The sequence below is a fragment of the Paracoccidioides brasiliensis genome, assembly GCF_000150735.1.
Source record: "Paracoccidioides brasiliensis Pb18 unplaced genomic scaffold supercont2.9, whole genome shotgun sequence".
NCBI lineage: Eukaryota > Fungi > Ascomycota > Eurotiomycetes > Onygenales > Ajellomycetaceae > Paracoccidioides > Paracoccidioides brasiliensis.
In genome coordinates this window covers 594,751-617,824 of record NW_011371366.1, presented here as the reverse complement: position 1 = coordinate 617,824, position 23,074 = coordinate 594,751, and the positions used below count along the sequence as shown (strand labels likewise).

The following is a 23,074-nucleotide window of genomic DNA, read 5'->3' as shown; positions in this document are numbered from 1 at the left end:
TTGCTTATGTAACTATGCATTCGTTTAACTAGTTAGTTAACTACCGGCCTGCCAGAACAATGCTTTGATAAGACCATTCATTCATCATGGACCTCTCATTGCACAGCTCAAAGTTTTTGGCAAAACTATTGGAGGGGATTCTACAGGGGAGACTCGCTTGCACAGAACAGAACCCCTCTTGATAGAAATACTGAAATGACAGAGTGGTTTTTACTCTAGGTTGAGGCTTTGTATGATGCATTGAGCCCTGAGAGTCACCCAAGTTGAAGCGAAGGTAACATACACCTCTGTCTATTGAGTAGACAGAGCCCGCCCCGCTACCACTCGTGGTGAAACCAATCCTAGCTTCACTGGGGTATCCTGGAACAGAACACATTGTGATAGTCGTTTAGGTGGGGCTTTCAATATACAAGTAGAAGCCAATACCCCGGACATGGCTTGAAAAGCTGAAGCCACAAATTTTGAAATGAATTGTTCCTGTTATCAATGTTCGTCGAAGATTCCCCTCCAGGACTTCGGTAGAAATGGGGGCGGCGGCAGAAGATGACGCGGAGGAGGAAGTGCTGTTATTCAAGCAATTCCACGCCAAAGCCGGATTTATTCTGTGGGTTATCATTTTACGCTGTATGGACGTAGTGAAAGGGCTCGGATTCCTCGAGCTGCGACCTGAAGAGCTATTCCCAGAGTACTCCAGCCGGTAATTCTAAATCGTCCAGTGAACGGGGATGTTGTCCTGTGGTTAATTTGTGTCGCTTTGCGGGGCTTTATAAGGAGCCTGTTGGAACAGTGTGGTTTATCCCCGATGACATTTCGGAGGTAATCTCACTTCCACTGTGTGCTCAGGGTTGAATCAGTTTATCTGTTACAAACATTGCGCTGTCTATCGTGTTGATGCGGCCTTCTATATAATTACTGACGTGGATGAGACCTATCGTCGCTAAACTATATGGCAACTATACCATGCTCCCACACGATACTAAATCACTGAGCCACTCGATATGCTGAGAATGAGCGCAGCTCCAGAAATATAGGTTTGATAAAGAGCTTGCTTGATAACTAGAACAGTGAAACGGTGCTGAAGCCTCATTCACAGATCTTTTGTTCACAGGGGGAAGGAAGAAGATGAGGCACAACACCAAAGAATATATTTCTTATTCGAGCAACGTACATGGTCAACATGACATGCCCAAGAAGACAAGAGAGCAGAAAATCAGAAGGGTCGCCTCGTTCAAGCCCATAAAGCCAACCCGACTGCTTCCAGAATCATTTGGAGGTTTACTACCTCCTGGGACGTCACCTCCTCCTCCTCCTCCTCCCGGAACGTCGTCATCGGTTCTCAGCGTCAAACTCTCCAACCCATCCCCTTCAATCTTATCAAGCGGAGCCACAAACGCCATCTGACTCCACGAAAACAACGTGTTTCTTCCTCCAAAAACAAACACCTCAAACCTCCCGACGAATTTCCCATCCAACCACACTCTGCTTCCGCTAAGGACGTCAGTTTTAATCTTTAGCTGTGATTTGAGCGGGACGCTAACAGGTTCGTGTGTGGAACTTGAAACATTTGTCCATATTCTACCTGGGTGACCAGGATCAAAGCCATCATGCTCTGACACTGACCTCAGCGGGTATTCGCAGTTATCGGAGGTGAAGACAAGACTTCCGCCTTGGGAGAGGGAAAGCGTTGTATCGTTCGAGATAAGCTTGAACGGACCAGTCGTGTCGAGGATCAAGGTGTAGTCCATCCCTTTGCTCCCATATCCTAGCGTTTTTGCTCCTGTTTCGCGGCTCCATTTTATTAGCGGGTCAGGAGCCTTGATACCACCTTTTTCAAGGGACAGTATTCGTCTGTCAAGGTTTTGACCTGGGGCTCTGTTTGTTAGAAGCTCGATTGTCCCTGACAAAGAACCGCTGTCAAGACGCTCTCCACGTGATCCCGCCCACGCTCTGGCTGCGACAACAGGAATCCCATCCCTCATTGCGTAGTATGCCTCGAGTTGTGTGGAGGCATCGTATCCGTTATCATTCCACGCCGCCATGATAGCACCTTTATTACCCTTCGAGTCTGGTTTAACTTGCTCCGTCCGATTGACCGGATTGTAAAGGGACGGCTCCCATTGCCAGTCTGCCTGATCCGCAAAATTCAGAACACGAGTGTTGTTAAAAATTTGTGCATAGCGAGCGGGCAGAATAGGCATGTGGTCATTTTTAATTGACATGTACGCCCACCAGTCTTGAGAGTTAATGAATCGATATCCATCTCTCTCGAGTTGAAGGGGGTCTGATTGCCCATACTGCCAGTGCTGGATGATGATGTCCTTCGATATGGTAAGGTTCTCGGATGGCTCGTGTGTTCCCCAGATTCGTATATCTTTCCCTGACTTAGATTTCACAAATTTAGCCATCTCGTTAACAAAGTTTATATAGTCGTCCGCGAGGGTGGGATCATATTCATCTGCCCCGATGTGAACTTCCTTCGTCTGAAACCAAGGGAGAAATTCTTCCCAGATGGCTTTAACGACAGGAATTGATTCGGGATGGGTTAAATTTAGCAAATCCTTTTTCTTCAATGCAAGCTCCGGTTTCCATTTGGTGATGAACAAACAGTGTCCTGGAGCCTCGATCTCTGGAATAACGGTGACACCGCGCCGGGCGCAATGCCGCTGTAGATCTTCAAAGTCCGCTCGAGAAAGGGTTTCGTTCACGCGCTGGACAATTCCGTGTAATTCCTCGTTCTCTGGCCGTAGCGAGAACTGTGAGTAAACTTTATTCCAAGTTTCATTATGTCCACGGTTAAGGGGATAGTTGTCACTGGTATGGTATTGGAATTCAGACATCTTGAAAAACGACGCATATGTGCAAAGTTCTTTCAGGAAAGTTGGAGAGTACCACTTCCGTCCAGCATCAAGTGAGAATCCACGGGTCGAATATGAAGGAGCATCAACTGTTCGACCAGCGGGTATCTCCTTTTCGCCATTTATAAGAAACAACTGCAGAAGTGTCTGAGTGCCCCAGTACATGCCACGAGCTCCAGTTCCGCCAATGAATACTACGCCATCCTTAATTTCGAGCTCGTAACCCTCCTCCGTCGGTGTTCCATTTTCATAAGTTAATCCATCGGCATCATCCCTAAACCCGCCGAGCAGAATACCTTTGGCATCCCTGGGGAACTCCTTTGTCCTCCGAAGATCCCACTTTGTGCCCGTGACTTGCTCCAAATCCAAGAGAAATGTTTCCGCAAATTCATATGCAGAAGGCGGGATAAGAGTTAGCCCTTTTTGATCACTTCGTGTCGCAAACGTCTCATCGATATACACCGTATTCGTCGTCGCGGAAAATGTGAAACCAGATCCGCCATCGCTGGTAGGCCATCGTACTGGTGGAAGGGTTTGTAGAGCAGAAGCAGCCGTGACAATGAAAAGTAAAGGGGAAAACATCATGACGCTGAAGAGATGGAATATCTACGCGGAATCCATATCCTTGTAACAGTCAAAATATCCAAGTGATTTTGACAGTCTTATAGGCAAATAAATGTTGAGAAAATGGCCAAAAATCCGACCACCATCACAATTAGTTAGTTAATCTACTGATGGCCATCAGTGTTACATGGCTGCAGTGAGTCGCCAGTCTCGTCGACTGCCATTGACAAAGAGCGGAAACACGGTTATCTGGGTAGACATTCGGGATACTACACGAATGGATAGGACGCATGTAACACTGATGAGACTGTAATTAGAAAGATCACATAGTTCATCTGATGTCGATCTTCCATCCTTGTATGTAACTTCACAGTTCAATTGTCTAATGAGTATAAATTTCCCCGCACATTGCCCAGCCTCCTATGATTTAGGGATAAATCTCCCCATGTTCGAGATATTCTGAGGATATGTTAGGAAACCGATTTCAGAAGCAGGTGAACACTGAAAAGGATAAGTATGTCAGGTCGTCCAATGTTCGATATGAATTGTTCAAATAAAGTTGGCTGTTTTTGTGTTTCTTTTTGGTTTGTGAGGAGAGACATTCTTTAATTTTTCGTCGCATTTGAGCCAGTTCAACTAGCGATTGACAATCCGGCACCTGGTAAATGACTCCCGGTCAAGAACTGCTATTTTGAATCAGACATGGTGCATAGGTACACTAGTTGCTTCACATACAAAAATACATGGTAGACCGATGTTCTTCCAATTGACGACTCTTCTCCTCTTATTGCTCTTCATATTAAGGAAAATGAATACAACAGCTCATTGGTTTCCAGGGCTACAGCCAGTAGTAGATTTTCAAAATGGTAATAGAACGGCTTTACTCACAGATATTATTATTATTATGCAAACCGAGAAATGCTGGAACGTCGATTCTCCGTGGGGTTTCTGTATGGAAGCCTGTATATGCACTGTTCGTATTTTGGAATAGTCAGTTGATGGTCGGACGGATATCAATCGTTGATGGACTCTGTTCACCCCAAAACCCAGTTTAACTGCCTGGGGGAATTTAGGCTAGCTGCCCCTGTGATTATGGTCATTAATCAGCATCAGAGGCCCTCTCCTTGAAAATGAAACAGAGTTGAGAAAAGAGACACAATCTTGCGTGAAAGTCACCGAGGATGGATGATTCCCAACACCAGCAAGTGCCTAGCCTATTCTTTCGTGAAATCCGGTCTATGAATGTGTCATTTTTAATCACAATGAAAGCAGGTAATGCTGGCAGCTCATATTATCATTTTATGACATGCCAGGTCAAAAGTGTTCACCCCATTAGCCTTAATCCTTCCACAGACAAGGATTCGGAGGCTAATTCCCAAAGCATGAGCATTGAGATTGGCTGTCCTAGGGCTTTGCTTAAAACACTGTGATTTCAGATGCTGCGATGTTTCTTTCAAGCGGTTCCCCTCGAGTAGGAGATTGCTAAGGGACTGGCACTCGGTGTGATATTTTCTTTGCTTGCCGTCGTGTTTCTCTCCGTAAGATGAAGTGCAAGGTATCGTATCGAAGTGCGAAACTGGGCAAACAAGCATCTGAACAGATATGGATATGATCCAGATTTCCAGTCTAGTACAGACAGAATATTCAGGTTATCGTCAACGAATATATTAGACGACCGGAAATCGCCATGTATCAAAATGTATAGCCCATAAAAGTGCTTGGGTCTCAGCTATTTCATTGGAAACCGACTGGGTTTTTGGAGACTGTAGGGATTGGGACGGGGATTTCCTTTGATCAAAGGGCTGTCTGTCCTGTCGTCGGTCATCCACCGCCCAAATGTGCTGTCATCGGTTGGATCTTGCATAAATTCAGCGGGAAAGCATACATTAAAACCTCAGCTCACCGAAACCGACGGAAGGAGGATGCCAAATCGCAAAATGGAAGCGAGAAAGTTTTTCTGCTTCTTAGCCGCGGTGCGTAAAAAGCTCGATTTCTTAATGTTACGTTGTGAAGTTTTCAGGAAGCGAGGTCTTTAAAAACAAAAGAGGATCCTAGACAGATGGTGAATAAATAATGATCCTTATTTCTGCAGATACCGCTGGTTACCCATCATACCCCGAAGCTCAATTAAGCGTGGAAAATATTTGAGTTTTGGGACATGAACTTTTTTTGACTGGGAGGTGATATAGGTGCATATTTTGTTCAGGCAGTGGGTACCATTTGCGGTGGTGGAAGTTTGATTCATGGCGATATGCATCGAGTTCGATACAAAATATCTGACGTAACCTAAGTGAGGTTCCCTTCGTATCCCTGGGTCACCTCAGTGTCACGATTTACACGGGCCTGTTCGTTGAAGACACCCTTGGGTGCACACTCCTTGCTATCTATTGCGAGCATTAAACCACCATGGACGCAAGATTCAAATCTAGTTATTCGGGAGAGAGAAAATGTAAATGAGAAATTCAATTTAGTCCCGAGTCATCAACAATCAGAGTAAAGAAAAGGAGGTAGAAAACCAGATGAAAATATAGGAAGGATGGTGAAATCAATGACACACGGGTGAAATTGAAAAGAAAGGAGAAAGAGAAAAAAAGAATCGCTACCATTAAATCAAACAGCATGACAAGGTGTGTTATTCTGGTATGTGTATAAACCTTTTAAAAAAGTAGCTACAATGCCATATGCGCCGCTTTTTTATTCCTTCTGTTGTTAGTTTTTCACCTATGCTGCAGTAATAGCACGTCGGATCTGAGCACCCCGCTGTCTTGACGAAAGTCTGGCCTTGATTTCGGTCGAGGGCTTCTGGACTTCTTCACTGCCTTCAGTGAGGATGAGCTCGATGTGGCATGGGCTGGACATGTAGGGGTTGATCTAAATATGCACGCAGAAAATTAGTTTAAGCCGGAACACGGGGAAGCTAACTTAGCAGGTCAGAGATAGTAGGTAAAACATACACGGCCGTGAGCACGGTAAGTGCGTCGTCGCTGCTTGGGAGCCTGATTGACCTGGATGTGTTGGACGATGAGGTTGCTGGTGTCAAGACCCTTGGTGTCGGCATTGGCCTCAGCGTTCTTGAGGAGAGAGAGGAGAAATTCGGCGGACTTGACGGGCCAGCGGGCCTTGGAAACACCAAATTGCTTTCCTATATTCCGTAAAAGGCCTTGATTAGCACAAGCACCTTTGCCAATTGCTGTGTGTTCCTTGCTCATTCTGTCTTTCCAGCCACAATTCAAAAGGCCTAGGGTAGCATAATCTACGGCCGCTCGATTTTATCTCAAACCGCCAAAACTAGTCCCTCCGTTGAAACTATATCCATCTCCCTCTCGCGACAAAGGATGCTGAATCTTCCGGAAACTCCCCACAGCGATTCATTCCATTACCACTTTACCAGCAACATCACCTTCCTGGTCCAATATCCCATCCACTACACCAAAAAGACCAATCCACTATCAGCCAAGGGGTAATTTTAGAAAAGCTCACCCTGTGCACACCGGCCAGTGCTGCCAGCATATCTTCGCATGGGAACAGCCTCTTTGTGAGCCATCACATTCTCCAGATAGGCGACCGCGCGCTGGAGTTTCCATCCATTGATCGCCTGCGCGGTCTCGCGAGTGTTCTTGAAGCTGACACGCAGGTAAGAGCCGCGGGAGCGGGCACTCTTCGTGCTTTGAATCGATTGGGCTGCGTAGCGGACCTGGGTTCGAGATACGTATGTTAGTGAGGCGTCCCTAGAGCGTCCAGAGAAGGGTATCGTGATTGTGCAGAGATGGATATATAAATTCGATATCCAACAGAGAGAAACTTAATGGATAAAAATAGGGGCCATCGCCGACATAGGGGCGCAATCGGCAAGGGGAGCAAAATATACTCACCATCTTGGTACAGTTGTCGTGGTGAAAGATGGTCCTCGTCGTCGGGCTGGTATTGAGTGGAAAGATTGTTCGTCGTTTAAAACTGTTGTTTGATATGGTGGAGCTTTGGCTGCTTTGTTCGTCACGGTGTGTGGCCCTACCATTTTTCCGCCAATCGCCGTGCTCAGGTGCTGATGCTAAGCGAGTCCCGATTGGGGATAGCGTTTTAAAACGGAAGCCCTACCACTAAGCTGTGTTGGGTCTAGTGCCATTTCACCTCGCCTAAACCTTGGGACATCAAATATCACAATCTACAACGTTTCTATCGACGACAAATTCACCTTGCAAGGTAATGAATCTCTAGAGAGCTTTGGGACTGGCGATTTGAGAGATGGCGTGCGGGTGCCACAGTATCCATCGAAATTATCACCCACAAGCAATCTTAACTGTACTCACTTTACGGCGCAAAATACGTTGAGAAATACCCAGACTTGCCCAATTTTATTTATACATATTCAATTACTACTGAATCATTCTAAACAAGTGCTGTCAGACTATCAAACTCTTAAAACAGATAACCTTCACCAAAAAGATTCACCCCAGACGGATCCTGACAAAATATCAATACCGCTTGTCTTTCCAATTACCAAGTCGCTCTGCATACGCGTAACTTAGAGCAATATTGTGTTAGGAATTCTCTGTTCCGGAACCTTGGTGAGCAATTTCCCCTCCTTCAGACATGACTTTAGGTTATCAAACACAAGCTGTTCCATATTTCTTTGCGTCTCATATGTGACGGTCCCAATATGCGGAAGTAACATGACCCTCGGGTTCTCCAGCAACTCCTTCTCGACTGTGGGCTCGTGCTCATAGACGTCAAGGCCAACAGATTGGACCTATTATTAATATTCTGTCAGCGTGAACAAATTTCGACTTTGTTTTTAAGCGGTGGTGTTGACTAATAATTTTGTATGCCGGAATATTAGTTACCTTGCCTGATTTCAAAGCTCCCACAAGCGCCTTCTCATCTATTAAAGCCCCTCTCGCAGTGTTAACAATAATCACACCGTTCTTCATCTTTGTGAACTCGGGTCCCCCGATTATATGCCGAGTCTCGTCTGTCAATGAACAGTTGAGACTGATAATGTCGGATTGCGTAAGCAAGTCGTCGAATGAGACGTATACCATTCCCTCTGGTTCTGGGTTGATTCGGTTTCGATTATGATATATGATTCTCATTCCAAAGGCTTGCGCACGAAGAGCGACTTGCTACACCATCCAAAAGTTCCAGTTAATTACATAACTTCTTTTTTTTTTTGGTGGCGGCCCAAATTACCATGGATATCGGGCATTGAACTTACCATACCAACCCCTCCCATCCCCAATATACCCAGAACTTTCCCTTGTGGATCATGCCCAAGCTCCATTTCGCTTCGCCAGTGTCCTAGTAGATACTGGTTAAGCATCCGATCCTGTGAATCTAATAGGAGCAGAATCGTTGAGAAACTTAAACTCACCTGCTCGAATAGCCTGCTGTGGAATCCACGCCTGTCTTAATGCACCGATCATCAGAAAGACAGCTATGTCTGCAGTGGCATTGTTAACAGCTCTGGGAGTGCTGGAGACTTCGATCCCTGAACAAAGTGTGTCAGCGCTTTAATATCCACAGCGCTTGGTTTAGTGAGAAATGAAAATTTTGAACCGAGTTCAAAAAGCAATTATACGTACCCTTTTTTGTGAAAGATGGGATGTCGATGTTGTCATATCCAGCGCCGTTGTGGCAGATAAACTTGAGTGACTTGGGAAGCACGCCGAGAAGCTCAGCATCGAAGGGACCGGTTAACTGCATGACATGCATGACATGCGTGACATGTGTCGTCAGTGCTGGGAACTAACAGAATGCATAAAAACCGCAGGCCGTGACCTGTGGTACAACCCATCCCACTGTGACTCTCAAGCGTTATACTTTTTTGAATCCGAAAAAACTTCAACCATCAGGCTTACCTTGACGGATTCGTTAGACCGGTATATCGCGACCACATCGTCATATTTTCCACTTCTGCAATTATTCATGAATTCAGCTCGATTTCCTTGGCGATATTCCTGCAGTCTATTAGCATTATTTCTCCCTTATTTTGCCTTTTTCCACCCTGATCGACCAGATCTCCGATGTCCATTTCACACCAATTCGCGGGACATCGGTCTAATACAAGGGCACAGAACAAAAATAACGCACAAGGCCTAATCGAGAAGCATGACATCTAGCTATCATTGCAATCTCTGGGCAGAATTGATCAAAGGCCACGAGACGTAATGATGAAAGCGGCAGCAGTCCGGATGAGAGCATCAAGGCAGTAAGTTATGGCCTCTTCGGCCCCGACAAATGATGGCTGCCAAATAAGAGTGGCCAAGGCTGTTTAGCGAATTGCAAGGCTTCTCATGGACGTCATAATCCGTCCTGATAACTGCACTTCCTTCCTTACTTCCTGCGCACTCGCTGTTCGCATCGAAGCGCCGAAAGAGGCAATGGAAGTCAAGAGGAGGAACGAGAGATGAAAGCGATTGTATATACATAAGCAGAAATAGCAACGAAACACGATGAACTGGACGGGACTACAAATGCCTTATACTTTGGGTGATCTCGGGGTAACAGAACGTCTTTTGACAGGGGGCGGTTGGTAAACAGGATCGCAATAAGGGATTCATGCAGCTCAAAAATATCATTGAAGAATCCTGCTTCGAAGTTAAATGGGAAGGAGATTATAGCTACGTGCCTTTTGAGTGACAATAGACGATAGCGCGTTCCATTCCTTATTGCAGTGGACAATGTCGCCGATGAGGAGGACTGCTCGGTCTGGCATTGTCATTTGGTCGTTGGATTAAATCGAGAATGATCCGGCGGTTTGATATAGCGAAAGAAGATGATGGTTTCCGTCAAGACTCTGCATATTTTGTGCCATACCAATCAGCAACGAGTTCGAGCATGCAAAATGAGTGCTCCTAACTCAAAAGAGAAACGAATGAAGCTTTGGGAGCCCAGCTTCAATGGGAGAATTGGGGGGGTTGGGTGGGGGGGGGAAGGGCAGATCAATACTAGTCCACACGACGCAACTATTGAATTCTGCCTACCAGGTGGAGCCAGAGGTGGCACATATACGGGTAAGAATCTGAATGGGTAATCGAACACTTTGTCCATGGATTATGGGTTGATATTCCTATTGGGAAGATTTACCGTTGACCTCTTCACTTAATTTTCTCGAAAGGTAAGTCTTTCTCAGCAAGGAGCAAAAACAAAACTAGAAATTTACTAATCCTGATATGCAATGAACGACGCCGGCAGCGATCCTGGTTTGGTCTTCTTGCTTGCGTTGACGAAAGAATAACCACCCACAAGAGACGGGTTAGAAAGACGGAATCGGTAGAATCTGCAGTGGTTACAACAGGAGCGCGAGATTGATAAATCAGATCTTTTATCGACCTGGGTAGAAGATGGCGAGTAGAGGATTGTGCTGACAATATGATTTCGATGTTACCGTGCTCCGTCGCCGTATTTATATCATGGCCAAATCACAAGCGATTTTTCTGGGGTTTCCCTGGAACTTGGTCCATGGGGGAAACTAGCTCCGACACATTCTGGATATTTTCCTTGCTCCATTCTCCCTTGGATATTTTCCGCGATTGACGAGAGTTTATTCATTTTGCGGTATCCGTGGAAGATGGAAAGTGATGAGCAGAACAGGATCTTGCGCGTAGCCTCAGCCTGTGAAAAGGCCAGGGACAACGGCACGTCCGCGCAATGGCATGCGTCGAAGAGCATTCCGCCAGGCAGATCTTTTAGTGCATGTGATGGGGCCCAGGGAGTGTATCGGCAATTGAAAATGGAGGTCAAGATCAGCACCATGACTCCAGGGAAATTAAGAGGATATTATCATCCCCCAGGATTATCATCCCCCAGGAACGGGCAGAGAAACATGAAACGGAGGCAAAGGCTAAAACAATCCGATTATGGCGGACCAGTTTGCTCTCTCCACCGGGCAGTCAGCGACTTTGCCCTTTCTGCGGCCTGCTCGTCTGTCATCCCCTGTGCCGTTGCACATCACTTCGATGTGTCGGATAATGAACGTCGTCCAGGTTGTTGTGGCAAACGTTGCAGTCTTGCTTAGTATCAGCACCCGCATGAACCCAATGAAACCACTATTTAACCGCCCACCCTTGAAGAGGCATCATCTCAGAAGGCCTCGAGACTGTGAAACTAACTCTTGCACCCCATATCACACAAGCTACCAGCTCATCGCCCTCGCTGGTTTCTATGGCGGGAGGGGGCTTGTGTCTGTAGGTTTCCCACAACCCCCACCAGTCAACTGTCGGCAGAGGACACACACTCCCGTTCTTCGGAGGATGTTCCGCTCTTTGTCCCAATGCGATGTTTAACAGTAAGGAACAAAATTTTCAGTGGAATTCCGGTGGTTCGGCTCCTCGCCCTTTTAATATATTATTATCAAGAGAAAGACCACCATTTGCCAGAACTATATATTCTTTGGGTTGCAAGTTTCTTTGTTCCCCGCTGACAACTCGGATATCGAATGGTAAACGCTTAGATACGTGCAATCCATTCGCCGCTATTAAAAGGTCATTCGCATCCAGCTACCATATGCGGCAGTTAGAGAAAATATATTCTCCATTTTCTTTCTATATATACACATATATATTATTGTTTTTCGTTTGATTATTAGAAACTCCGATAATGACGACTCCTTCCAAGGAAAAACTTACTCATGCCCTTGTGCTTCATGCTCCCAGAGACCTTAGATTAGTACGTCACTAAGCTTCGCAATTTCTTGTCACGACTTCGTTAAGCCACTGGCTACGGTCTTTGATATCAGTTCTTCTGATTCCAAATAACGCCCGCAGAAAACCCCCCCCCCAAAAAAAAAATAGTGATAGAAAAGAGAAAACGGGAAAATTGGAAGAAATAATAAATAAATAAAATAATAATAATAATAATAATAATAAAAAGGGGCATCAACCCTGGCTAACATTCACCCCAGGAATCTCGCCTCACCCCAGCCCCGAAACACGGCGAACTCCAAATCGCAATCCGGGCCACTGGTCTCTGCGGCTCAGACCTGCACTACTACAACCATGGGCGAAACGGCGACTTCATCGTGCAATCCCCACTCTGTCTCGGACACGAATCATCGGGAATCATCACAGCAATTGGCCCCGATGTTGCCGACACCTTCCACATCGGCGACCGCGTCGCCCTCGAAGTCGGTCTGCCATGCCACTCCTGCCCCCTCTGCCTGCAAGGCCGCTACAACATCTGTCGCAAACTGCGGTTCAGGAGCTCAGCAAAGACCTTCCCCCACCTCGATGGCACCCTGATGGAATGCACCAACCATTCCGCAGAGATGTGCCATACGCTCCCCGCAACCGTCGACGATGTGCAGGGCGCCCTGATAGAGCCGCTTGCGGTGTGTCTGCATGCGATACGCCGGTCGAAGCCTCCTAGCGCGGAGCTGGTGGACCTCGCACGGTCCGGCGGCCAAGAGACCGGGGCGCTGATCTTCGGGGCCGGTGCCATTGGTATCCTGCTCGCATCCGCGCTGGCCGCAACGCAGCACTTCACCACCCTCATCATTGCAGATATTGACGAGGCGAGGCTGAACCTCGCTTCATCCCTCCCCTTCCCACAGGGGAAGATACAGACATTTCTGCTCCCCAAATCCACTTCGGCTTCTGCTCTGCCGCCGGAGACGGAGACGAAGACGGCCCAGCAGATCCTTTCCACATTCTCCATTCCGTATGGCTTCAGCCGCACCTATGACTGCACTGGCGTGGCGAGCTGCATTCGGACAGGTATCCATGCCACTGGGCCCGGTGGCGCGGTGGTGTTGATTGGCATGGGTGGGGAACCCCAGCCTCACATACCGCTGGCCGCAGCGGCATTGCGCGAGGTGGATCTCATTGGCGTGTTTCGGTATGATGCGCGGGGATACCCCGATGCGGTGGAGTTGATGGGTAGTGGGAAGCTCGAGGGTGTGGCGGAAAAGGTAGCGACCCATCGGGTGCGGCTGGAGGATGGTGTTCGGGCGTTTGAGCTGGCGGGGAAAGGGGTGGATGAGGAGGGGAGGGCGGTTGTTAAGGTTATGGTTGTTTCGGGGGAAGACGACGGGAGGGGACCGGAACTGTAAAGAGATGATGCAAGTAGCTGCTGGATGGATTATTCTCGGTTACGAGTTACGAATTATGATTTACTGATTATATCTGAGGAGGAGTTTTTGAGCAGGTGATTGAATATTAGTTTTAATTTTTTTCACTTTTATTAGTCTTAGGGCCCTAGGCAGGGGAGAGATCGTCGAGAGGTATGGTGTTACTCCCACATCTCAAGAGGGGCTCTAATTCTCTCGTAGAGCTGCAGTTAAATGGGACACAATATATGCCAAAAAATAAAAATAAAAAATAAAAAATAAAAAATAAATGTAAAACATGAATAATAAAAGCTGAAAGATAACCATGCTGCACATGCACCTTCGCTTGTCTCAATTGCATCTCACACATAAGAAGTCACAAATCTGAACATAAATCTAAGACATTTATACAACGATCTATAACGTTATCTTCACTTCAAGCCTCCCGCCAACACTACACTCTGGCCCGTTAGGTAACCCGTCTGCACACACATTTCCACGACATTGGCAACCTCCTCGGGTAATCCCAACCGGCCCAGAGGAATGCTAGCTGCAACATCCGGAATTGCTTGGGCGTTGGGGATCATGCCTGTTTCTCCGATCATCGCAGGGGCGACGTCGTTGACGCTGATGTTATATTCGGCAAGGCGGGTTGAAAGATTTTTCACCATGCCAGCCAAACCGCCTTTGGACGCCGCATAGTCTGTTTATGGTGAAGTTGTTAGAGCATACATACCCCCCCCCCGTCTAGGGCAACAAAAGAAAAATGTAATGGTTTGAAAAACTGGAGAAGATGGACAAAACGTACGACATCCGTTAATGCCTCCACCATATGCCGCAATGGAAGATATGAACACAATCCGACCCCATCGCTGCTCCTTCATCCGCCCCACAACCCCCTTCACCAAAAGGAACGATGCACGTAAATTCACATTGATTGTATAATCAAACTCCTCCAACGGGATATCCCATATCTGTGAGATGCGCTTGCCGTAACCTGCATTCGATACAAGGATGTCAGGGGTTTGCATGTGCTCGTGCTCAATCTCCTCGAACATGCGGCTGATCTGCTCGGAGACACCAACGTCGACTTGATGGATTGACACTCTCAGCGGGCACCCTGCAGCAGTGAGGTTAAGCCGTTTGATATCGTCGACTACAGCGCGCATTCCATCGAGATTTTTGGAGTAGGTTAGTGCAAGGTGGACGCCTCGTCGTGCAAGTCTACGGGCACATGCTGCGCCTATGCTGCGCCCGGGGAAATAAACCACGTCAACATTTTAGATTGGCGACAGGACTAGTTTCGTTGGATTCAGTTGAGATCCTAAAGGAAAACTACTGACCCCGAAGAAGCGCCCGTTATCAGAGCGAGGCGGCCCTCAATTTCATTAAGGGAAGCCATTGAGGCGGGAAGGGATAAAAATAAAAATATTTGCCTACTTGTGGTATGGGAGGTTCGAAGGTGTTTTTGGCTGCTTGAGTGGGCACATCACACACAAGAACCACACACGAGACCCCAGAGAGCCACCCGGTGCTTGTTGCAACAACCTCATTGATATAAATATATATGCCCTCGTCTGGTCTTGGGCGGGGAACTGGTTTAACCTTCTGACGTAATGCCCGAACCGTCGGACAGCCGGACCCCACTTCCAAACCGGGAAACTAAGGCGCGCATGAGCCAATTAAGAGCCAAAATTTGCTAGAACCACAGTTTCTCGTTAATAGAGTCAACTGTATGCCTCGGTAGGTAAATCAAAACGCCTCTGCAGGAACGAGAGAACACCACCTAGACCGTAACTCAAAAGAAGAGGTTGCCGTTAAGGTCAACCTGCAAACTTTGAACAGGCCAAATAGCCTCTGAGGTTGCGGGGTATGAATTGGGGTGCTGATATGAATTCATACCGATAATGCCGGGGTTCCCAATGGGGTATCCAGAGACATAGTCACCAACAGCCCCTAGATCTAGCCAGGAGAAGTCGTTCATAGGGCTGTATTGCACATATGACTGCTCCGGGAGTCTATTTGGAACTGCACCTGCGGGAACGCTTTCATCTTTGCGCGGCGGCTCTTGCGTGTTCGTTGAAGAGGCGGAAGAAGAGGATGATTTGGATTTCCACAGCAGCTCTAGCAGTCGAGCATACCGCGCACCGATGTCGTCCGGTCCAGCGCTCGCTCTATGGAGTCTATCCGTTGTGAGGTTTATTAAATGTCGAACTCCTTGTTCCTCTTGAGTATTCATTACTCCAAATGACCGCGCCTATGAAGTACATATGTTACTGAGTCCTGCGCTGCTTTGGAGAGAATAGAAAGCAAAAGAGTGCTGCTGAGTGTTACCTTATAGAGAAATACGGCCGCATATATGCTGTACCTGTTATTCAAAAAGGATGGTGAGCGAATGTTCACCGCTTGCTTCCATGAAGATTCAACTTACAAATAATACCTCAGCGGCATAAAATGCAAATGTTTCTCGGGATCAACGAAGTTATTCAAAATTGTAAGATAGGATTTCGCCGCATCCACTGATGCGTATATAAACCGAGCATCCTGCATGGACGCGACATTACTGAATGCTGCCCGTAGGTGATCTCTCTGGCTCAAGGCATCCCCCTTGGGCTTGGAGGTAAGGGCCTGCGAGATTGCCGCTTGGAACGCGAAGGCATTGGTGTACAACCTCAAATATTCGTAAGACATCTGTAGCGTCACTTTGATATGTGGAGAGCCTATAGATTCCTTTATTAGCAATTGAAGAATAAAATATATAAAAAAAAACGACTCTTATCTAGTCGGGACTAGTGATTGACTAGGGCTTACAAGTTAGCGTCCCCCAAATACGGTTCCAACGGTCAATGGCATTACGAAAATCGTCAACATATTTCACATAATCCCCCATAAGCATCATCTGACTGCTCGTGCGCATCCCGGAGTAAAGGACGTCGTGGACGTTTCCGTAGAGCTGTGTGAGATCCAGGAGAGCCTGGAAAATCTTTGCGTAGTCTTCATCGGTCGAGGTGAGAGGTTGTAGAGATGGGAAGTCTTGACTTACAAGTCCAGTCATAGGGCCAGGACCCCGAGACCAGAATGCCCTCCCAATGCGAACAGATATCAGTCTGTCGGAAATATAGCAGCTGGTCCATGCCAGCCGTTTCCGTCCATCAACTTGCGCGTCAATTGTGGGATCACCTCTAAAAGAGGTGCGGTCGAGACCAAGAAAGTATCCTGAGCGTAGAGCCAATCCAACGTGCATCCAAGCTGCCCTATCCTCTTCTCCTCGTCCAACAGCCTCAATTTTTGGCCGCAGGCCTTGTGGCTCCCATTCAGCAAGGAGTAGCAAAGCCTCTACCGCTTCAACATCGCAATCTATACCAGCCGCAATGCCCGATATCAGCTCGTGCATATATTGGGAGCAGGTATCGTGAACCTGCGGCGTGTCCACGAGGTCCTTTGAAGCAATAGTAAGAACAGCCGTGAGAAGGTGTTTCTCCTGCGACGCAAATGATTCCAGAGCAGCTGGGTCGAAATATTTTCGTGGGACCAGGGGAAGGTAAGGATGGAAATTCTCCGCATAGCGGGTTACCAGATGGGAAACAGTCTCGCGGGTTAGAGAACCATTTTTTATGAGTCGATAGGCATCGATGCCTGAAAGGGGGGGTTCGTCGTCTTCTTCTCCGCTCAACCGGGCACGCCTTGTGGAATCGGAATAGTGTTCTCCTGTTTTGTCAAGATTTGCGGTCTCTGCCCCCCGTTTGGCAACATTAGTTAGACATTGCCATGCGTCTGATGGATTCCTCGGGACCGACCCAATTGCACTGTCAGTAGTAGATGCAGAATCGTCGTCGTCTATGTTGATAGTAGAGGTGGTAGGTGGATCTGACCGTCCAAAGTGGTCTGACGGATATTGGTGCTGGGAAAATTGATGCTGGTCTGGAGGCCCCGAGGATCCACTTGGAGCGAGGTGCATCGACTTATTGCCAGAGGAATTGGGGTCGATATCAAGATTGGTGATTTTAGGCTTGCGAATACGACGACCGCCTCTGTTTGAGCTGCCTAGGACGCATTCACGGTGATCTCGTAGGCAACGCTGACAAGGAGGAGTTCCCGGACTTCCGCTGCTGTCCCTGTACATTAGAAAACCAGTCAGTAAGAGGTTTGTCGTTAATAATTGTTTCTCCTGTCGAGTATTCGATATTCTCCCCTTTTTTCAGCTCTTCTTTCAACTCTGCCATTCTTGTATAGGGTGGAAAGGTTGAGAAACATGTATGACATTGATTCTCTGATGCCACCATGCCACTTACAAATCGCATCTAGATTTGCGCTGACGACAGTGCAAACAAGCTCTTGAGACGCGCTTCATGAGGTGTTCAGAATGATCCTTCGACTTGGGTTTTGTAACCTTTCTGGTTACGCCATTTTGGTCGGCAGTGGAGAGCATGGCTGGTTAAGGATTAAAAAGACACAACACTCATAGGCAGACACGCACACACACTCGGGTCTCTTTCTCAACTCGAGCTGCGAACCTCTGACATTAAGCAAGCATTTGGCTATTCTTCTGGCCTCGCTTCGTGACTGGAAAACGTAGCTGGCCGTCTTGGCATTGATCCGGAGTTTCCTTGCTGTGCTGTTGCGTACCGGGTACTGAGCGCAAGTCGCACGATGAGCAGTCCCGAGTCATCAAGGGGAAGACTGGTCCGTTATGAGATGCAGCAGTGGCCTGTTTGGCGGGTGTGATAAGAGACAATATCGTGGTCGTGATTGTAGTGGTGATGGTGATGGTGACGGTGACGGTGATGGTGATGGTGATGGTGATGGTGATGGTGATGGTGATGGTGATGATGATGGTGGTGGTGGTGATGGTGATGATGGTGGTGGTGGTGGCAGTATTGTGAAGAGAACCTGTCAAGCTCTTCGAATTGCTTCAAGCGATGGATATGTTCCTAAGTTCTGGTAACTATACGAGAAGTAACCTTCCTTCCCCACACTAAGCCCCCAAGCGGGGCTCATTCTTAACCAGGTTTAGGGCGCAAAGCCTCCCAACCCCATCACACACCCCCGGTGCGGGCCAACCAGAACGCCAAAAATCAGCAGGTTAGGCATTATCACCCCCCGGATTCAGTGGCAGCTGCCCTGGAACGTACTAGGCCCCTCCCCAAGAGGTCTAGCCACTACCAGGACCACTAACACTAGAAAGGAACTCAAGCAAAATTATTGTGGTACATCTATCGACGTCTTGTTCTTCTAGGCACATTATTACGATCCATGACCAAATTAACGGACAGCTGTGGGGATGAAATGTGGGTTACGATACATCGCTTCTTGCGCTTCAAAATCTTCTTTTTTTTTGCGACATTCAGTTTTATTAGTCAATCAGCTTACGTCTCACCGATTTGCGGATAGACTATGGGTGGTTTGACAACATTGTCCTGCACCTCAGCCATATTTCTTTTATGTTCTTCACTATATACCCAACCTATTCTTCAACATCAGATCGCTTCAAACTACATTTCTTTGCTCTGCCCCAAAAATGAGCTCTCTCAAATCAACTGTTCGGGAGCAAATATGGTGGCGCTGGAGGGGAAAGTTCCCGCACTGCACTCTCTCCAGATCCAAGGCTTGCCAACAAGCCATCAGCAAATACCCGTAGTCAGAGGACCTCAATTTTGAGCGACATGCATTGGTAGGAACAGAGTCGACTGCCTGCGTGGCACGGACCTCTGGTATTCTCGTCTTTGCTTTTTCTATGTTTGTTCCATACAGAACGACCCTGCGGATAAGGTCCCTCTGCCAAGATCTTCAGCGAGTGGAATTATTTTAATAAAAATAAATAAAATATAAATAAAATATAAAGAGAAGAAGAAGAAAAAGAAAGAAAGAAGAAAGAAAGAAAGAAAGAAAGAAGCGCAAATCGAGATATGGCTGAGTCAACGATGATCGCATGCTGGGCCCTGTATCGCCAGTTTTCTTTTCTGCTTTAAACTTTCCCCTCCATCCTCTGGTTCACAATAGAATATGGGCTGTCGCGGGACCTGCTCGCCATTGAAGAAGAACCAGAGGAGTGATTTCTCTTTGCATCCAGGGCTCAAGGACCCTTGTCAACATTGGGCCAACAGTGTTTTAAGTGAGCGGACAAGCCGTCTGCCACATGTTCGTTAATCTGCGCCTTTGCCGGTTCCCCTTCCCGACTCTCCGTCAGTGCAAGCTTATGAGAAAGGGGTTTAAACGAGTGAAAGAGAAAAGAGCTCTATGTCAAGCTTTCTTTGGTTGCGCTTAAAAACGGTTCAACTATGTAACGATATGTCGTGCACCCCTTTCCCTCGGGCTTCTCACAATGCGTGCGCATCATATGGAATGGGGGAGGGAGACGAGGGAGAGGGGAAGGGAGCTTCGAATAAAAACCGCAGCTGGTGCGAACGAAGCAAGAAGACTTTTGCCCCAGCTCTATTATGCCAGTAATACCTCCATCGATCTCGTTGCTTTCCACTGGTTTGCTACTATGACGAACATTTGTCTCCCTATCTGCCAATAACACTAGCAAGAGCAAATCCTAAAATCCTTAAAAAGTTTCATCTAGCTCTCCGGAGAATCAAGCCGTTGGGAACTTATTTGAGGCCAATGCACTGCATGTGGGACATGTAGCCGAGCCCGCACAGGATACGGCAATACAAGGAACGACTTGACGATCCCGTCACAGTCTGTTTGGCAACCGCGGAAGTTTAAGTACTACCTACGCTGGGTCCATACTTGAAGATATGAAAATGATTAAAGTCCACCTCTCAACTGAATGGACAAACCGAAGTTGGCGATCAGGAATGTTACTACTGGACGGAACAGCCCCACCACGTTAAACTATCCAGGCGACACTAACGAGCAAACGTCCCATCGCCTGACGATATCCAGTGCTGTGAACGACACGTTGTTCAGGAGCCAGGATTCTTGCCAATAAGGAAAAGGAGAGGGAATAAGAGGAACGACGTAAGAAAAAAGAAAGAAATACTCAACAAACTCCGTTTGCGTCTATCTCCTTCAGCATTTTTCCGAAACTCTCTTGGCCCCTTTCCACCAACCCAAGCGTCACACCTGGCCAGCTAAATCTAGGAGCCCTTGTGTTTCATCTCAAGGGCACAACCCTCGAATACTAACATTGATTAACAGTGCATGTCAAAATAATAATGTTGGGTCGCGTAGTTAACCTAACACCAACCCAACTTACCCCTTCATTGTTCTCCTTACTACCCCTCCACCAGTACAAAACCTCATCCACCGCACCTCTATCCTCTGCTGCTTTCATGGTGTGTTATGCAGCACAATATAGTAAGGGTCTTGACTAGCTAGTCACACAAGTCCGACTCACTTTTCTAAGATCTCCAACCCTGCGCACGTGAAGGTGTGAAGAATCTTTCGCCTTTTTTTCGTTTTGGTTGCTTTAGGTTTAGTTGTATGGCTTCAATATCTACATGTTCTGCCCTCGGGTCGATAAAATGAGAACACAAGGTATGTTTCACTGCTGTGTGCCGTGTTTAAGCTGGATTGTGGATTGTACATATCACTAACACAACGACTGGGAAAACTGCGGTGTCTGAATATAAAGAAATCAGCAGCAGTAGGATTGGCTCTAAGCAGCAGCGGCAGCTGAAGCAGGGAACAGGGGGTTTATCTCTCAAAGATGGGATTTGGTTTGGGCCAGCAGAACCAGAATAAATATGATTCTCATTACTTTTTACCTTTAGAAAAATGTTGGCCCTAAATGTTGAATAAAATATTTAAGCTGGAAGGTCTCGAAACTATGATTCCCTGTCCTCACAAGCAGGTGGTGGATGGATATCTCAGCTTCGTTCCGGAAACTCTATGTGAGATCCCGTGTTCTAGAGTTAGTTGCTCCATCTGCGTCATCTTCGTTGTGTTTTGACAACAGGAAAGGTGAAACGTGAAAGGGAAAAGATAAAAACCCTCATCCATGATCCAATTACATCTCAGTTGAACAATAAGGACCCTGATGCTCATCCCATCAGCGTACCGAGAAATAGCATTTGAGAGCTAGGAGATGACCGAACAGTTTATTCATAGATCGATCTTCTAGTCTTCAACCCCCTTATTTCTTCGGCCCCAATCTTCAATTCAACATAGGACGTTCGGCAGCCTTCGTGTCTTCTTCAATCAACGCACTCAACCCTAGTCAAGCCCACAAGAAGCTTAGTTCCTTTCTCCCGCGGGCTATCCAGGTGATGGAAGCAGGGCTGAAGTTGCGGCTGTTGTAGTTGCGAAGCCTTTTCCCGGACTTTTGGACGCTCGAACCAACCGGTTCCTGTACGAGATATATGCATGCATGTAATGTATGTATGTATGTACCATAAATTCGAGAAAAAGCATGGAGAGCGATGGTCGAGGATATCATATTCACGTGAAGAAGAGCAGAGCAGAGCAGAGCAGAGCGGGAGAACGGAACTGACATTGATTGAACTGAGTTGGAGCTCGAATTTCATTAGCCGACAACAGAGCATTGACTTTGCAGAGGCCGACGATAGAGTATCGAGTAGATCCATCTGGAGCAGAATCCATGGGCCGCAAACCATAACGTAATTCCCCACCAGGCCGATCACCCCATCGAACCAATCAACAAACCACAAAGAGCAAAAGTAACTAGATTTTAACCTCTACACTCAGGCGGCAAATAATTATATTGACATTACTTTGCACCAAGGATGAGGACATCCGAGTCCTGTATGGCATGACACAATTACGGTATCTTTGTGATGGTCATACATCTGAGCTCTGATAATTAAATCAGCTAATGCATCAGACTAAGCTTTATTTTTGCATCATTATTTTTAAGAAATAAAAATATTTAAAAAGATTAATTTAACATATTTTTAAACAACTGAAAATCTAATATTGATTTTTATAATAATTAAATTATAATTGAAATAGAAATTAAATAATTTATAAATATTTATTTTTATAATAAATTTATAATATATTAATAAATTTATATATATTAATAAATTTATTTTCTAAAATAATAAATAGTTAATATATATTTGATTTTAAATAAATTATAATAAAAATATATTTTTATATATTAATATTATTATAATTTTTTAAAAAATAAATAAAATATAATTAAATATAATTTAAATTTAAAATATTAAAAGTTTACTTTTTAAATTTTATTTTAAAACTTTTAAAAAATATATAAAATTTAAAAAAAAAAATTAAAATAGTTTTAAAATTATTAATATAATTTTATTTAAATTAAATTTAAATTTTATATAAAATAATATTTAATTTTAAATTAAATGTTTTACTTTTTCTATTAATTAATTTAAAAATTTAAAAATTTTAAATTAATAAAAAACTTTATTTAAATTTTTAAATATTTAAATATAATAAAATTATTAATAATATTATTAAAATATATTAAAAATTTAATAAAAAATTATTTAATTAAAAATTATTATATTTTTTAATAATATTAAATAAATTTATTATTTAAATATATTTGATAAAAATTTAAATAAAAATAAATATATAAATTAAAATAAATACTTTAAAAATTTTATAAAATTATTATTTAGTTTTATAAAATATATATAATAATTAAAATTATTAAGTTTAAATATAA

At 45.6% G+C, this 23,074-nt stretch overlaps 7 protein-coding genes across 7 annotated transcripts; 2 read left to right on the top strand and 5 right to left on the bottom strand.

The window, feature by feature from the left end:
• Positions 1-1,172: 1,172 nt before the first annotated feature.
• Positions 1,173-3,437, bottom strand: PADG_06728 (uncharacterized protein; the record flags this gene model as incomplete). Its single annotated transcript, XM_010763909.1, has 1 exon — positions 1,173-3,437. One exon carries the CDS (start codon positions 3,435-3,437, stop codon positions 1,173-1,175), a length of 2,265 nt encoding a protein of 754 aa, XP_010762211.1.
• A 2,703-nt stretch (positions 3,438-6,140) lies between these two features.
• Positions 6,141-7,434, bottom strand: PADG_06726 (60S ribosomal protein L17; the record flags this gene model as incomplete). The annotated part of the gene is made up of 4 exons (XM_010763767.1): positions 6,141-6,290; positions 6,374-6,561; positions 6,900-7,147; positions 7,292-7,434. 4 exons carry the CDS (start codon positions 7,432-7,434, stop codon positions 6,141-6,143), a joined length of 729 nt encoding a protein of 242 aa, XP_010762069.1.
• A 507-nt stretch (positions 7,435-7,941) lies between these two features.
• On the bottom strand, positions 7,942-9,128 carry PADG_06725 (uncharacterized protein; the record flags this gene model as incomplete). Its single annotated transcript, XM_010763766.1, has 5 exons — positions 7,942-8,166; positions 8,261-8,539; positions 8,632-8,714; positions 8,788-8,904; positions 8,999-9,128. The coding sequence occupies 5 exons, from the start codon at positions 9,126-9,128 to the stop codon at positions 7,942-7,944; spliced, it is 834 nt and encodes a 277-aa protein (XP_010762068.1).
• Positions 9,129-12,014: 2,886 nt separating this feature from the next.
• PADG_06722 (uncharacterized protein) lies at positions 12,015-13,464 on the top strand (the record flags this gene model as incomplete). The annotated part of the gene is made up of 2 exons (XM_010763765.1): positions 12,015-12,083; positions 12,319-13,464. The coding sequence occupies 2 exons, from the start codon at positions 12,015-12,017 to the stop codon at positions 13,462-13,464; spliced, it is 1,215 nt and encodes a 404-aa protein (XP_010762067.1).
• A 428-nt stretch (positions 13,465-13,892) lies between these two features.
• PADG_06721 (uncharacterized protein) lies at positions 13,893-14,863 on the bottom strand (the record flags this gene model as incomplete). The annotated part of the gene is made up of 3 exons (XM_010763908.1): positions 13,893-14,164; positions 14,270-14,709; positions 14,805-14,863. 3 exons carry the CDS (start codon positions 14,861-14,863, stop codon positions 13,893-13,895), a joined length of 771 nt encoding a protein of 256 aa, XP_010762210.1.
• A 396-nt stretch (positions 14,864-15,259) lies between these two features.
• On the bottom strand, positions 15,260-17,890 carry PADG_06720 (uncharacterized protein; the record flags this gene model as incomplete). The annotated part of the gene is made up of 5 exons (XM_010763764.1): positions 15,260-15,718; positions 15,796-15,829; positions 15,893-16,181; positions 16,273-17,576; positions 17,754-17,890. The coding sequence occupies 5 exons, from the start codon at positions 17,888-17,890 to the stop codon at positions 15,260-15,262; spliced, it is 2,223 nt and encodes a 740-aa protein (XP_010762066.1).
• Positions 17,891-18,151: 261 nt separating this feature from the next.
• Positions 18,152-18,548, top strand: PADG_12175 (uncharacterized protein; the record flags this gene model as incomplete). The annotated part of the gene is made up of 2 exons (XM_010764007.1): positions 18,152-18,402; positions 18,470-18,548. 2 exons carry the CDS (start codon positions 18,152-18,154, stop codon positions 18,546-18,548), a joined length of 330 nt encoding a protein of 109 aa, XP_010762309.1.
• Between the last annotated feature and the right edge of the window lie 4,526 nt (positions 18,549-23,074).